This window comes from Apodemus sylvaticus, chromosome 9, assembly GCF_947179515.1.
Source record: "Apodemus sylvaticus chromosome 9, mApoSyl1.1, whole genome shotgun sequence".
Classification (NCBI taxonomy): domain Eukaryota; kingdom Metazoa; phylum Chordata; class Mammalia; order Rodentia; family Muridae; genus Apodemus; species Apodemus sylvaticus.
This window is the reverse complement of record NC_067480.1, coordinates 22,866,117-22,883,209: the sequence shown is the minus strand read 5'-3', so window position 1 is coordinate 22,883,209 and position 17,093 is coordinate 22,866,117. Positions and strand designations below refer to the sequence as shown.

Sequence of the window (17,093 nt, the reverse complement as noted above, 5' to 3'; positions counted from 1 at the left end):
TGTGGCTTTTTGCACTAGCTTAACATGCTTGGCTTTTCAAGGCTGTGTGAAATTCTTCCTCCCTCTGCTTTTCTACTTACCGTCATCTCTCTGAGGAAGGGGCAGGGACCACATATCCGAAATCTGGCCCTCCTTCAAGGTGAAACGGTACATAACCAAATATTAACTACAGCATGCTTGAGTAATTAGAAAACCATTTAAAAAGTCTCTGTACTTCGGCACCCAGGTTCATATTTATGATTATAAGTTTAAAGTGTGTAAAATGTGACATCCTACAAGTTTGGTGTCAGTTCCCTGATTTTCTTGCTGGAAACAGAAGAGAAAATCAGGGGAAGGATCAAGCAGGTTGTTAAGCCTGGTTCTTACCCAGCCTGGGCACACCCTAGCGATGGAAGCAGCCATTCTGACCTACTTAGTTCAGTCTAACTGGGACCACCATGGCTTAGAGTAGGGAGTAAAACCTAGAGCCGTTGGCTACAGTCTCTTCCCACCCAAAGGCTTGCTATTCTCTAGGTCCTAGACATCTGCCAGAGTTATAGGTTCTCCAGCCTGCCCTGGACACAGGTGTCACCCAGCAGGAGCCTGCAGCTAGAAGCCAGCTCAGCACTACGCTTCTCTCTCCCTCCTCTGGGATGCCTTCCTGGGGCAGCATCACGAAATGGCTCTCAGCTTGGGCTTCTAGTAGACAGCATTTGTTCCTTCTGCAAGTATGCCTCAAAGCTGTGAACGACTCCGCAGAGGGGCCTGCAGTGGTCCTGCACAAGGTTTTCTTTCCTGACATCTTGGAAGGCCACTCTTGCCTGATGAGTGCTTTGCCCTGGGCTCTGGAGGCCTGCAAGGCAGGAGGGGAGCTAGACTGGCCTCATCCCAGGCCACTACATTGCCGGTCAGGAAATGGCTTCTGTGCAGACCCCAGTCCTGCAGCCACTGTGCCCGCATGCCGCCTCCCTGAGTGGGTGTGTATGAGAGAGCATGGTGGAACAGTTTCTTAAGCCTTTAACTGTTCATTTCTTGCCTAATTTTCTTTCCCTTCTGTCTATAGAAATACTATGGGCTGGATACAAAATGGGGCGACATCGAGCAGTGGATGGTAGGCCTTTGAATATCATCTGAAGACTTACATGGTTTATAACTTAATTCGGACTGCAGTTTAATTATGCCAGGAGATTCCTATTGCGCTGTAATTTGGTACTCAGAGGTCTTCCTGAGGGCATTCTGCATCTGGTGTGGTGGTGTTAGAAATGGCCTGCCCGGGCATGTGACCTGTCCCTTCACAGACAGGACTGCTGATGTCTGCAGACTGGTGTTGCGTGAGGTTCCATTGCCACCGCTCCCCCAGTTCTCTACATCAGAAGATTCTCCAGGGCTGAACAGCATGTGCCCGTGTCCAAGAACTTCCCAGAGAACCAGCATAAGATCCCGCTGTCCTAGTTAGAACCAGAAGAGGCCCTAGGCGGCTTGCTTTCCCTCACGACAGCCAGCTGCCCTCTCACCCCCAAGCCCACACTCATACACTCTCCCCGTTGTCTCCTGTCTCAGCCCATGGAAACCCCTGCCCTCCTTCCCCCTTTCCAACTGTTTTCTTTAGGACCCTGTCTGCCTTCCCAGCCACAGGTCAGGGCTCGCTGAGCCCAGGGGAGCCTATCTTGCCCTCAGGCCTCTCAGGAGAGGTGCCCATGTGGCCAAGCCCTGGGCAAGGCATCTCTGATGCTTTCCAGTGATCCCCAGAGCAAGGCCTCTTATTAAGCCACCCACTTCTTTCTATCCTGGCCGCTGTCCTGGACTTTGACGCATGCTTTTGGCATTGGAGACCTGGAAATGTCTTCTTCAAGGCTTCTCACTATTGAACTGCCTGAGGGAGATTCAAGGCCATCTCTCCCATCTCAGATGTTATGTGCGATATAAATATCTATTGAAAGCCTGTGTCAACGATCGCAGGATTGTACATCCCTGAGATGTATGTCTTCTCATCAAATCCTAAGGACAGTTAAAAGGCAGCCGCTTTGACAGAACAGCAGCTAATTAGCTGTGAGCAACTCAGTACCTCCCACTTCCATTCCAGAGATAAACGAGCAAAAACCTGTTTGTCCCAGAGTTCATTAAGCAAGCAGGGTGACAGTCACATTGAAGTTCTCTGGGGGAAATTGTTTCCCTGAAGGAGAGTCAGTCCTGAGGGGAAGGGAACTGATTTAAAACCAGATTACAGAGTTGGCGGTGGGGGTGTGGGAATAGAAAGCAGGGCTTCATTTCTGCCCTAGACCTTGCTCATTGCTTTTCAAGCCACCAACTATGCCAGTTATTCGAGTTCTGAAGGACCTCCCCAGAGGAGCTATTTCCCACAGTCCTTTAGTTTAAACAAAAGCAAAGCAGCAAATACTGATTTGCCATTGAGATCAGAAATGCTAGACTCTGTGGCCGTGGGACCTTGTGGGGTTTCTAAGCACTCTGACTTGCTTTCGCTAACCTCTCTCTGCCATTCCATTTGCTTTGGTAGGAAGACAGCGAGCGCTACTCTCGTAGATTCCGGAGAAACACCTCGGTCAGTACCTCGCTCCATACCATGCTCCTTTGCGGCAAGGGAGTTCATGGAGCCTTAATTGTTCCTCTAGTGACTGAAATAGATACAGTGCTTGAGAGAAACTTGTCATTGTTGATATACAACTGCTATCTTCACCTGAATAAAGACCGTAACTCAGCCTTTAGCATTTTGGGTTAAACTGAGTGAAGAAAGTGTGTTTGAGATTTAAAAAAATAACAAAAAACTAGATATTGAACCTAAGGCCTCACGCAAATTTAAGTTCTCTACCACTAAACATTATCTCCTACCCTGCTGGGAGATGTTTAAGTATTATTATTAATATATTATTCATGACATTGTAAATGGCTTTTCTTGTTATTAAATACCCATAGATAATTTTTTAATAATCATTGAGGCTTATTAATAACCCTCCTTAAAAGTTACCTGTGGCATCCTGTGTTTCCATAACCATCCCTAGGCAAACCGAGGCATACTGAGGGCCTGGGGTCACATCCTGTGAGATCTCAGAGGGTAGCTGGTCCACTCACTGCTCTGGAGTTGGGTCAGCAGGTTTCTTTACGGTCCCTTTCATGGTCATGATCTCATCCTGTCTTTTACTAGGCTTCTGACGAAGACGAGCGTTTGTCCGTGGGTAGTCGCGGCAGTCTAAGGGTCAGTAACGGGCGTGACTGCTTCTGCATGGCACACTGCGTGGGCGAGATTCCCGTCCCTGCTTTCAGTCCTCAGATACACACAATTCCTGTGCCCAGCCAGTCCCCACCTGATTGATGGAATGTTTATGGTTGTATATGTATGGATACATATACAATGAATACATGTAACAGTGTATATAAGTTAGAGGGACACAGTGGGCTGGGCTGGGAGAATAGGCGGTGTTACTTTACTGCTGTCTTTCCCTAGAGAATGGTGGGCATCTTTTTGTGCTTTCAGCAGTTTTCCCACATGAAACTATGAAACTTTAAGGATTGTCTCAGAGTCAGTATTGATGGACAGGAATGCAGAGGCACACTGCATGCCCACCCACCCACTCACATGCTCTTCAGGAACCCTAACCTTGGTTAAACCATCCGTAAGTTGGTTGGACTTGGGAAATAGTTGAGCTGGTCAACAAGGACCTGAGTTCTACCCCCAGAACTCCGGTGGAGAAGGCCATGCGTGGTAGTGTGTGCTTGTAATTCCAGGTCAGAGGACAGTTTGTGAAGCTCACTGGTTGTCTAGCTTAGCCTTCTTCGTAAGTTCTGGGCCAATGAGAGACACCATCAAAAAAAAAAAAGGCATTTTTAGAAATGATACCTAAGATTGAACACTAGTCTCCATACATACGCACATATGTGTGTGAGGAAGCACATACAGAAGTAGCCAATCATTTATGATGCTCCTGCCATTGCTGGAGGCTTCCCTGGAGCCTTCAGGCTGCGAGCATCACCAGCAGGAACCTTTCAGGCAGCTGTAATGAAGGCTCGTTGCAGTGCTGGGGATTGGAGCTAAAATCCCACATGTACTAGGCATGTTCTACTACCGAGCTACAGCCCCAGCCCTGACCTCTTCTTATGGGCGACTTCATGGCTCATAAACACAGCCTTTGTAGCTGCATTAGAAGAGAGCGTGGGCTCTGGGAAACGAAGCAGAACGGTTGTGTCTTAGCTTAGTAAGCATGTCCTTTTGATTAGCTGCAGGGTGGACACGGGCACTCCCGGCTGTCATAACTAGGTCTCTGAGCAGCTGCTCTGCTTCCCTAAGAGACTTTATTGAGCCGAGGTTTGGTTTATTAACACGGTGACAGTTAGGACACACAATATTACCCCTTGAGTAAGCATGCACCAGGTGTGTGCTTAACTCGGCATGTAGCAATACAGCCCTGAAGTGGCACACCAGCCTGGTGGCTTAGCCACCATCACTGGCCCTGTCCTCTTAGCACTAAGAGCAGACCTTCTGTAGCTTTGCTCAAAACAAGGGAGGTGTGACACCTTGCTGCTGGCCAGTTCCTGCTGCGTGTCTTTCCTGAGACAGATGATGCAGCTGTGACTTCCTCACAGGCCCTCCCTCAGACACGGTCTGCTTTTAAGGAAGCAAGCTTTATGTAAACAAACTGTAAGTACAAGCTCAGCTTGCAACATCTGTGGCCAGGCCCAGTCAGGGGGAGGTGTCAAAGGTCTGGCCCTTGAAACCAAGGGGAGGAAGGACAGTTGGGGACCAGAGGAGGGACTGGGAAGGGCAGGACAGAGAGCTGGCCCTTGGAGGTAGCCTCCTGGTGGTAACTTTGCAAGAGAGCCTTTTCCACAAACTTCAAACCGGAAGATGAACAGATGTCTGAGGTAGAACAGGTGGGAGATGGAAGCAGAACCCAAGTCTCTGGGACAGTGTGTCATCTTCAGACCTGTGGTCCTCTAGGATCCCTGGGGAGGGATTTCACCATGTTAAGATGACGTTAGCCTCTAGTGAACGGAGTCCCCATCATGGACATCTTTGTCAGATACCAGCATATCTATCCTAAGTCTGAAGTTTCCCATGGGAAGCCCACAGTTAGCGAGCTGAAGAGGAACACGGGAGTGAGTCACTGAATGTCATTGTCAGCCTCTATTGGCTACATGACTCTCCCATGGTGTGCTTAAGAAACTTGGGGGGTGGGGTGGGGAGGGGAAGGCCCGTGCCACCAAGCCTGACAGCCTGAGTTCAGGCCCTGGGACCCACGTGGTAGAAAGTAAGAGCTGACTTCTGAAAGCTGTCTTCTGAGTTTCACTTATGCCACGTGGCACATGCCAGTCACTCCCAAAATTAGTGCTTTTTTTTTTAAAGTTTAAAAAAAAAAAAACTAGACTCTTTAAAGAATTTGAGAGCTGGGGTCCTGGAAGGAAAAATCAAACCTGCTATTCTCATTTATTAGACAATGAAGTCTAGAGCATTTGGGGACCCACTTGAGGTCACAGTTCTTAGGTCCAGTGCCAGCTCCTGTTCCCCACAGTCTTCCACACCTGCCAGGTGTCCAAAACTCTGTCCCCTGCCAGCAACACTGCTTTGTAGACGTAACTCCTTCAGTGTCCATGAAGGTCGGACTGTGCCACTTAATATATTTTAATATTCTGAAGCCTTTACTTTGCAATTCCTAAGATGGTTTCTTTCAACTGCCCAAACACCTTCTCTATGGTGCTGGCAATGGTGATAAGCCCTAACGGCCAGGAAGGGTAGTTACCATGCATGGTCTCCTGAAGAAATCAAGATTGAGGATTATTGTAAGGTTTTAATTATCTTTATTTAAAATCTGATGACGATACATCTCCAGACTTTTCTGTAGTTTAATGAGAATGTATCTATGTCATGAAGGAAGCAAGGCTCAAACGGTTTTGTGTTTCATGAACTATACAACTGTTGCACAGAAGCAATGTAATGTTCCTAGACTTTATGATGACTGCCATTCTGATAATATGTATTTCTTTTAAGTAAGACATTAGAAGTCATTGGAAATGTGTTAAGATTTTCAAGCGTGCTGCCTGGTTTTTGCCTCTGCGTGTGACTTCTCTCTGATTCACTTCTGCATCCCATTTCTGTTTTCCCCTTCCACTCTTTTTCCAACAGGCTCCCGAGCCGGAGTATGGGAGTCCCTACGCCTGGGTGAGGTGGTCAGATAATTTTGCTGTGTGACTCTAACTGTGTGCAGTGGCAGATCATAACCGTGATACTTTTTACTAACTTCCTGGATGCTTTTCTGAAAAGCCAGGTTCATCTGCAGGTCTTCACCCAGGAGACCAGAGTCAGGAGGGCGCAGCTCTCTCTGGAATGAGCCACCAGAGCCTCCTGGCCTGTGGATGGGGCCCTAAAACCAGGACTGTATTCAGTACCTGGCTCCCGCCCACCAGCAGGAGCAAAGAACCCACCAGAGCAAGAACTCCCAGGGCTCCTCCCTGTCCTTTGAAAGGACTTAAGTGTAAAGAAATCACTTTTCTTAATAAACCCCATTCTTTCCTAATCTGTATCTATTCAAATTAAGAGGACCAGCTGGCACTTTTGCTGGGAAAATTACCTTTGAGAAAGAGTCCAGTTCCAGCAACAAAAATAAAGCCCTTTGATCTAAATCTTAGAGTATAACTCTTTACTCCAAGAGTCCCAATGCTGTCTGCTTTCTGGAAATGCATACAGTTTACAATAAAAAAAAATTCCAATAAACTTTGCAAACCTATAGCCTCTTCTCTGGGATTACACAGAGACAATTTTATCCCAAAGCCCCTGGGCTTCATTTATTCTCCACTTCAAAATTATTTGGAAAATATGCTTTTATGTTTATGGCCATCATTAATAAATAGTGCCGAGTGTCTGCTGAGCATACTTGGTCCTCCGAGGTCCACAGAGAGCTGGAGAGGAGAACTGGGCGTGGGAATTCCCACACCCGTCTCACACACTGAGCTGCTCAAACAGTCCTAGCCTGGTGAGGCAGGCCAGCCAGGGAGAAGCGCAAGATAGAGCCCAAGATGGAGGATGTGCCCTGCAGTGTCCGTGTCTTAACCACAGAGCACTGCCACAGTCACACTGTGACACGAGCAGTTCTTGGACCTTTAAGGAATCAAATGCATCTGAACTTGTTTCTAGACCTCATCTTTTATATTTTCAACTGAAAGTCCATTTTGAGGACCGGTCCTTGGGCTTCATGTGCCCAAGGCAGTGGCCAAAGGCATTTTGGGCTTCACTTCACAGTGTCTTCTTTTTCTAAAATTAACTTGATTGCCTCAAGTGTGCCACTAGCTTCAACTCACGAGTTTCAACAAACCTTTCTTGTTTCGTTTCCCATTTTAAAGACCTCTGAATGTGCTCTGTGACTTATATAGAGAAACAGACAGCACAGATTGTCTATCTGAAAGGCTGTATAGCAGCTCCAAAGGGTTTAGCATTAAACCCATTTCAGAAATGTTTTTTTGGAAGGCTTTTTACACGCTCCTGTTTCACTTAGAAACTTTAAATTGGTGTGCTTTTGTTTTTTTGTATTTGGGGTGGGGTTTTTTGTTTTGTTTTGTTTTGTTTTATTTTGAGTTATTGCAAAAGCAGGCATATAGTTTATAATGAAGGTTCCATGACTCTGGAGTTAAGAGTCCCTCTGTCAGTTACTTATCCTGTGTTAGTACCGTACTCTTGATACACTGGAGTGAGGCTCTCCCAGTGCCTTCCACAAGCCACACCCTCCTGCATGCTGGTGTGCCCATCAAGTTGGCATGTATGCCTTCAGAGGCTACCTGGGTGCGCAGGACACTCACGTGCCCCACATCAAGTCCCTGGAGTTTTATTCATTTTTGTGAATATTGTCATAGCTGTGAAAGTGCTAGTGGGTTAAAGGACTTGCATTTGCAGTCTGGGACTCAGGTCTGAGACAGATAAATCAATAAATCCCCTTCCATCTTTTCCAGATGTGGAGCCACTCCCCCCCCTCTCCCCCCCCCCCCCCCCCCCCCCCCCCCCCCGTGTTTGAAGCTGTTTTAGTCTCTGGTGGTTTTTACCTTGAATCAACAATCAACAGCCAGTCTTTCAAACATGGTTCCCAATGCAATAAAATAGACCATTCCCTATAGAGCACTTCTAGATGGTCTTGCTTTAGGTCAAGGAAGTACTGCCCAACCTTCCTAATGCTGCAGCCTTTCATACAGTTCCTCATGCTATGGTGACACCATCCATAAAATTATTTTCACTGCTACCTCATAGCTGTAATTTTGCTACTGCTATGAGTCACAATGTAAATATCTGATGTATGACTGCTATGAAAGGGTCACATATTTGACAACCCCCAAGGGTCAGGACCCATAGGTTGAGAACCACTGACATAGGCAGGGGGGCATAGTGAGGGGGAAAGGGAAGGGAGTCAAGCAAACCGTTACTATGTCCAGCCTTTTGGATGGTTTGGATGGGTTTGGTTTCTTCCTGGAGGACACATGTTCATTGAATATATCTTCGTTCTCATCTGGAAAAACAAAGCAAGAAGAGTGGATGACTAAAGCTGACTCCCTGAGGTTTGCTTGTCCTTCCTCGGGAGACTTCTGCACTCAGTTGTGGACTACATGGGCATGAATCTTAGGGACACAGCTTCATTCAGGCTGTGTTGTCCAGTTCTTACCCAGAATCTAACTGAGTCAGGCAAGTCACTCTCCTCTGGCCTGGCATTCAGCCTTCTTGAAATCTAGAGTTTCCACAGCACTAACCTAAGATTGGAAACTGCCCAGAGAAGCGGCTTCCATCAGGCCACGGGTCTCAGTCCACAGGAGGGGATGGCACAGGCGCCATGCTTGGCTTGCTGGGCATTTTCTGAGTTGCAGTGGGATAGGAGGCATGCTGGCAGTTTGTGAGTGTGTGTGTGTGTGTGTGCACGGGTTGGGGGCAGAGGGTGCTTTCTGCTGCCCTGAGGCTACTCCCTATTCATTCCCTCAGTTCCTCTGCAGAGAAGGCTCAGTGTATCCCTGGATTAAGTGCTGCTCTCTGGTTTGTACCTGTGCTGTTACCTACACTGATGTGACCTCTTCTTTCTTTGTTGAAACAGACTAACGGTTATGACGGAGACTATTGTGGATCCCAGTCCCTAAGTAGAAGATCTGGCAGGGTTAGTACCGAGAGCCTGTGTGGCACGTGCTCTGAGGGGTTGCTGCTTCTGTGTGTCTAAAACACATTGCTAAATTTAGTTCCTTTGCTCTTTTTGTGTTACCCTGGCTCTTTTTACCAGCTGCCCCCCACCTCCACCCCCACCCCCCCACCCCGCGCGGTCTATCATTCTCAAAAGTTAGTATTTAAGCATTCTTAGCATGATTCAAATTCTAGACGCTAATGTTAAGAAGCTGATAAGCAGTCCTAAAAATACCCGGGATGCAGATGCAGAGTCCGATTGTCCGCTGTCGGCCTCCCTCGGGTGTGTCTGTTGGTGATTCAGCTCTCACGTGGATGGAGAGAGACCATTTCAGTTACCCGGATTCCAAGCTTGCAAGTCTAATGTTTACCTTACACGCATGTGTGAGAGCCTGCACTACTCTGATGAGGAAAAGGAAGGAAAGAGGGTCAAAATTCTGATGTTCCGAGTGCTCACGGGTGAAGGTGGGAGGGTGAGTGTGAGGGCAGATATCCTAGTGAAGAAACCAGAGCCGGAGGGAGGCCGGGAGCACTGGGGAAGGCCTGGGATCTGTCACCGATTGTCAGGCCTTTCGGAAGGTTAAATTGGGCACATTTTAATTAAGCCTCGTGATCCAAACAGATTAATCTGAGTTAAATGACCTAATACCTTCCTGTTCTTAATGTCATTTTCCCCCTTCTGGAAATAAGTTTCTTGTGTAAAATTTAATTTATTTTAATTATATTAAGATAGCATTTACTCACTTCCATTCCATTTCTAGGTTTCAGATCACACACACACACACACACACATTAAATCAACAGTCTCGGCTTTCCCAAACTGGCCAAGCAGGTTGCTTGAGCCTTCTGGAAACCTGCTTAGGATTGCCTGTGCTTGTTATATGTCCCTTTCTATGCTTCTCTAGTTCTGGACTTTTGAGACCAAGTCCAAGCCTTCTGTCCTGTCACCCTTCACACTGACACCTGAGCCTTTAAAGTACCCCAGGGACAGAAGCCTGCAGTCAACGAACTGCCTGGGCAGGTCCTTCAATAGTGTTGCCAACTGTGCCCAAGTCGCCTGCAGAGCTGGCTACCACAGTTGCAGTGTTTCCATATTGACCAGCTGGGACTTTAACCTCAAGCGCATTGCTTTGCCATAACTGGAGGTATTTGGTAGTTCTCAGATCCAGCTTCCTTCCAATGCTACCTTCTTTATATGTGATGCGAATTGTCAACCCATCTGTGGCTCAGGGTGGCATCAAGCTGTGTGTCATGCATATATCCAGTACGCATTTCCCTTACAATTTAGTTAAGGTTTAGGCAATGCATTTAAAAGTCAAATCCAAAACAGCCTGATTATAAAACTGTTCACAGAGTGAAACTGGATGTAGAATTGGTTTAACAAGTTGCTAGAGAGTGTCACATGACTGAAGCCTAAGTAGAAATGCGCGGGCGCACAGGCCGATCTGGAGGAAAGAGTGGGTGGGATGGAGGAGCTTGTCTTGCCTGACAAGAGCTTGGGAATGTCTGTCTGCTCTCTGCTTGATCCTCTGTGTGTAATGTCATCGCTCCTGTGCCCTTCCCCCGCATTCTCTGTGGCCTGGTGCCTCGCAGTGTATACTCAAGGCTCAGTGCCCCCGCTGCAGGCCTGGAAGCTGTTTCTCAGCCTCCCTTACCTCTCCATGGAGGTGCTGGCCTAGGCTGAAGAAAGACTGACATGCTTTGCGATAGGAACAATTTCAGTTACCTAAGGAGATCTGCACAAAGGAGAGAGTTGAGCTTACAAAGGTTTGACATGAAATTCAGGAAGCAACTGGCTAATAATAGACCGCTGGGTCAGAGCTCTGACATGTGAAAGGCTGCCCAGACTCACTTGCTAAGAATTTGTGCTGCAGACTCTTCCCTGGGTCCTAACACTGCTGTGCCTGAGCTTATCTTGTGAGTGGGCTGGGTAAGGAAGCCCTCATCGCTCATAGATTCTCTCCTTTGATGCTCAGCATTCCAGCTACGGCAGCGGCGATGGCCGAGTCTCCACCTTGTCGTCCTCCAGGGAAGAGAAGTTGGTTGGTTTCCATTTAAATCTTTCACATCCTCTCTTCAGAAACTGCAGGTTCTGTAGCATGCATCCTTGAGTGTGGATCCCCACTCCCCACAACCTAGTTTACAAGTTTCTCATGAAATGACATTCTACTGACCTTCTGAGGAGTTAACACGTGTATTTCCTTCACTCTTACCCCTCTGTCCTGTATTTGATGCAGGATGCCATATTCTACCACGAGTGAACCAATGGTATGCTTGTGTATATTGTTTTCCAGTTAGAACTAAATCTAAAGGAAAAACACTTAAAATAACCTGGACCTTTTAACCTCCGTTCTGAAAATGATACTCTCTAGGCATTGAGAGCTTTGTGCCACTTTGTCGGGGATGTTCTGACCTTGGCATGGACATCTGATCCAGTCTAGCTTTGTGTATACTCTGATGGGCGTTGACCTGGACAGGTGATTTCTATTGAAGAGTCCGAGTCCTACCAGCTGGGGCTGACATGCCCCAGTTATCGTTCATCTACTCACCAAACCAGGGAACCAGTTTAGGTAGGGGAGAACTGAGTGGGCCCAGATAAGCCAGCAGGATGGGAACTTCTCCTGTCTTCTTCCTAGAATACAGCCCATCACTGACCAGGCCCCACTATCCCAGTAAATGGGTCATCAGAATTGATATAAAACCTTAATAAAGGGGAGAGGCTAGCGAACCGCTCATCGGTTAAGAGCACTGGCGGATCCTGCAGAGGACCAGTGTTCGATTCCCAGGACCCACACAACAGCTCTCTACCACCAACAACCCCTGCTCCAGAGAATCCAGCACCCTCTTCTGGCCTTCATATGCACCAGGCATGCACATAATATACTTTTATATATGCAGACAAAACATCCAAACATATAAAATAAAAAAATTAAATCTTTTTTTAAGTTAAGAAATAAAGAGGGAAACAAAAGAATCCCTAAGGGATTAAAGGCTATCCCGAGATAAAACAGAGCCCATGTCCAACTCAACTCATGGAGCAGAAAGCATCTACACCCTAAGAATTAAGTCAGAATTAGAGCTGACTGTTCAGACATAGACCACACCATTCTCCAGACCAGCTCTCAGGATGCTTAGCTTGCCAGTATGCGTGCCTGATTCACTCTTATTTAATGCCTAACCAAGGGGGTGAGACAGGAGGCTGTCCCTGATGAACTAGCTATTACTTAAACAGAAGCTGAGGTCCCTATACGTTTCCAGTTAGGAGTTTCCCCCACCAGATCTTAAATATCAGATCTCAAATTACAAGGCCTAAAACCATTATGATCTTTGCATGCTTGTGTGTGTATGTGTGTGCATGCGTGTTTGTATCTGTGTGTCTGTGTCTATCATTCACTCATGCACTGACAAAGTTCTGAGTTTATCTGATGTAATCATTCTGGTTTAGTGTGTCCGGCACTAATCCACCTGTGACATGGAGTGATTTCACATCTCCCCACCTGCCTGACCTGACTCGACTGTTTTCTCTGATTGCAGGGACTCTTTTGCTCCGACCTTGGCCTTCCCAGTGGCCTTGCTTCCAAACCCTTGTCTACCCAGAACGGAACCCGGGTCTGTTCCCCTGCCCTCTCCTCTGCAAAGCACTTGGCGGCTGATGCACTGAGAGGACACTTGAACCTCTTCAGTGTGCAGTCACGGGGCCAGGCTTAGGGCTGTTTGGATTGGCTTGGCCGGCTTGCTAGGTTTTCTCTATCTCCTAAAAATGTAATTTAGGACCTAATATGGAAAAAAAATAGGAGGATTCTGTGAAATGTATACTCAAAGAAACAAAACAAAAAACAACCCTCAAGCCCAGAGCATCGGTCTCTTGGGTTTTTCTGTTTCCAGCAATTGTTCCTCATTTGGGGTTCCAATTTGCTGGTTTTTTTTTTTTTAATATTTTTCTTTTGTAAACGTGTCCAGGAAACAATCTGCCAGATCTCTAAGCACTCCGCCTCCTGCATCTTGGGCAGAACTGGGCAATTCTTTGACTCTGCCCCTTTCCTGTTTTCTCAAGGCCAAGGTTTAGGTCCAAAACGAGCCTTTGTTGCCTTGGGCTTTTGAGCTCTGTGGCAGCACAGGGGTGCCATGTTAGAAATCCCAGTGCACACACTTCTGGGGAGGTTGAACTGTTCTCTCCTTTGCAGGCAGACTCAGCTGCTGGGAGGTGTGTTGTTTGGCCCTGCACCCCTCCCTGCTCTCCTCGCCTGTACCTCGGAGGGCTGCCTCTGCATCCCAGCACCATCCGCTTGGACACTCAGCCCTGAGCAGTCGGCAGCCTTACCCTCCTCCCCTTTTTGTCTTGACTGGGGCTGCGACCTGATAGAAACAGTCGTGTCCTTTCTTTCTTTCTTTGAGATAGGGTTTCTTGATAGCCCTGGCTGTCCTAGAACTTGCTCTGTACACCAGGCTTTGCACTCAGATCCTCCTGCCTCTGCCTTCTGAGTGCTGGGAGTCAGGGTGGGCAGCCAGGCAGTCGTGCCCTTTCTAATCCGTTTTTCTGTAGGTTTTTTTTTTCCCTGTACCTGTACCTGAGGGTTCAAGGTTCTTCTGCCACCTCTAAAATCTGAATCCAAAGGTACTCGTGCCCCTCGGATAAAGTGGTGTGTCACTTAACATAAACACACCTGCCTGAGAACTTTAAATCATCTCTGGCTCACTCATGATGCCTAACGTGTGAGTGGTTTGGAATTGTTGGTACAGCGCCTTCTGAGGCTGATGCAGGCAGAGTCTGCCCCGTTTAGTACAGATTGGTTTTTTGTTTGTTTTGTTTTGTTTTCAGATGCTTTGGATCTTTGGTTAATTGAACCCCGGTATGTGGAACCCTGGATATGAGGTTGAACTATGAGGTACCTGGATAGCAGTTAGCCAGCCCAGTGACTATGTGTACCTGTTGGCTTTGCTTCAGGTCTTCTTCCAAAATCATCTGAAAAGAAATGACTGAAAACACAAACAAACAAACAAAAACAAACAAACAAAAAAATAACAAAACCATTCCAAAGATGCTGGGGAAGTTTGTGATTTTAAAGTTAGGAATTATATTGTTTATTTTTCCTGTAAATTTTAGGTTTCCATCTGTCTGATCTCCTGAAAACCCAAATCAATATCTTAACTTTGGCTTTTTCTTCTAACCATCCTACCATAGTTACTTAGTTACCAGACCTCAGCTTGGCCTTCTTATTGTTATTGTCTGTTGTTGTTTTCCCAAGGTCTAAAGCCTGTGGTTTGTTTTCCTTCTGCAGCCCTTCATTCTGTGCAATGCTGCCTGGCCTGTGGGGAGTTACAGGGTGTGTGTGCTCCCCCCTTCCATGGGTGCTCCCCACCCCATCCCCTGGGGTCCTCCCCACCCCTGCCGTGCTCCCCATCCCCAGGAGTGCTCCCCACCCCTGCTGTGCATGTACATTGCCTTCTGCCCGTTGCACATGCTCTGTCACGCAGCGCCCCACTTCCTGCCCTGCTCGGGAAGCGGCTCCTTACTCACAGCTTACCCACCCTTTGTGGCCTCATCAGTCAGAGCTGGGCTTTCCCACTCCTGACTGCTGACAGTAGCTGCCACGCTGTTCCATCTCTCCTCTCCGAAGACTTGTCGAAGGTCCTTAGGAAGGAAACAATGACAACATTTACCTAATGGAAGGCAGACAGACAGGTGTCTCCTCAATGTATTGACAGCCATAACAGACTCTAACCCACTTTGCCGGAGTACTTTGGAACTTTACAGTTTTAAATGTAGGTTCTTACATTCTGCAGAAAACTAGGTTTTCAGAGTCACTGTATTAATAATAGCCGTGAATTTCCACCACAGTGCACACTTCGGAGGGGTTAGGTATGTATGCACGGCTAAGCCAGCCAGTATTCTCTGAAGAGGAACAAGGAAAATGAAAGTGTTTTCAAATGGGAGAGTTTGACACCACTGCCTGAGATCTCGTAATCTCTTTTCTTGATGATTAATTGCATACAATTTTCAAGGTAATCAACTACTGTTTTCTGTGGATCAGTCCTAAAGAGATGTAAAATGTCCAACATCAAAAACGATAATTAGCCGGGTGGTGGTGGTGCACGCCTGTAATCCCAGCACTCTGGGAGGCAGAGGCAGGTGAATTTCTGAGTTCGAGGCCAGCCTGGTCTACAGAGTGAGTTCCAGGACAGCCAGGGCTACAGGGCTACACAGAGAAACCCTGTCTCCCAAAACCAAATCCAAAAAACCAAAACAACAACAACAACAAAAACGATAATTACTGTAATGTTTTGTTCCCAAGCCACTTCCCACAAGAATAATTGTATAAACAGGGTACACACAGATGCTTTGAGGACCGTGAGGATGTTTCAGTTACTTGCCTTCAATCTTGATTGGCCATTCTCGTGTGGAATTTCTCTCAGAATAACAGTTTCTAATGCTCTCTCGGAGAGTAAGTCGCATGCCAGCCATTGGCGACTTAGAGTTCTCTCTTTTGACCTCCCTACCTCCTCGCTCTCCGTCGCTCTCCGAAGAGCTGAAGAGAGTGGTGTGGAACCTGCGTGGTGTTTTCCAGAGCCTCTCCCCGGCACATGTCACCCCTGCTAACCTTATCTGTCCCTGTTTTCTGTGTGGTCCTTTGAAAGAATTCCCTGCTCTGACAGTCTGTTCCCATCGCAGGCATCCATGCTGGATGAGAGCAGCCTCCATGGCGCTCGGAGGGGAAGCGCCTGTGGTTCTCGAGCAGTAAGGCGCTTTTCATGTTTCCCATCATGCCTCACTGTGTGCTGCATGACCCAGGGGTGTTTGCTGGATGGTGACTAATGTCACAGGAGGAAACACTGCCTGTGTTTTCCTTTGTGATAAAGGTCATGGATGATGGAATCAGGAAGCTTTTGCTTGTTAATTTCGTGTCCTCCCGACTCGTCGCTTTGTACTGAGGTCAGAGGGAGAAAGTCTTAGTTGCATTTCGTCTGCTTCAATCCCCGAGACTCCCCGAGTAACATAACAAGTCGTGAATTTCTGAACCTGAGAAAAGGAGACAGGGAGGTTAGACAGACCCTCGCGGTTGCCGTGACAGTGCCGATCTCACTTTGCAGGACTCACCACTGTCCCCTCACAGCCTTGAGACAGCTAGTAGTTGTGTGTGTAATAACCTCATCTTGACACTCTGGAAGGAGTTTTCAGCCATCTGAGCAGGGATCCAGGAGGATTGTTTCTAATAGGAAGTAGTGACGGGCCCTAAATGCATGTTCTCTTTTTCATGGTGGGCACACCTGTGTGGGCCTGTCCTAACCTCTGGTTCACAATTGTTGCATGGTCAGTGAGGTGGAGGTGGGATTCAAACTCAGAACTTTTTGGCTCACATCAGCTCCCCATTGGCCACCGTGACTCCTAGACATAGGTGACACCTGACGCCTGGCACCATGAATGCTTCTCTTCCAAAGGGTCACGTCAAGCCAGCGAGTCAGAGAGCTGCTCTGACTAAGACTCCCTAAGCGGGAAGGAACAACATGACACAGTCCCTATGCCCCTGTACGTCCCACACCTGTGGACAAGCTTGTCTTTCTCCAGTTAAGAACTGCGGCTGGGATGCCTCTGCAGGCCTGACTGTGCTGGCCACAGCCTTTAAAACACCCGGTGCGTGTGTTTAACCCTCAGTGACTGCTGGACATGCAAGATGACGGGAGGAGCCTGCAAACATGGTCAAGCTGCTAACTTTCAGGAGGGTCGAGTGAGGTCAGCTAGTCTGAGGAAGGGTCTCACCCGGAAGTCTTGAGCTGACAGGAAGCAGTGTGAGACATCATCCCTCCTATGGTGGCTAGTGAAGAGCTGGAGCCATCTGTCCTCCCTTCAGCAAGTGTGTCCTCATCTGCTCGATGGAGAGTCGCTGGCAACTGACTTAGATGCATGCTATGCTCACGGGGCTGGCTCTCTGGTGGGCAGATAGACAGACAGACAGACAGAGAGCTG

At 47.6% G+C, this 17,093-nt stretch overlaps 1 protein-coding gene across 13 annotated transcripts in view; it reads left to right on the top strand.

The window, feature by feature from the left end:
* Lrrfip1 (LRR binding FLII interacting protein 1) overlaps positions 1-17,093 on the top strand; it is a 132,143-nt gene that overhangs the window by 79,658 nt on the left and 35,392 nt on the right. For 7 of the 13 annotated variants that reach the window (XM_052193648.1, XM_052193649.1, XM_052193651.1 and 4 more), the window contains exon 3: positions 9,051-9,110. The exons of the other annotated variants lie outside the window; for them this stretch is intronic. In XM_052193648.1, coding sequence (XP_052049608.1) covers positions 9,051-9,110 — 60 coding nt within the window. The remainder of the gene's footprint in view (positions 1-9,050; positions 9,111-17,093) is intronic. 13 annotated transcript variants of the gene reach the window in all.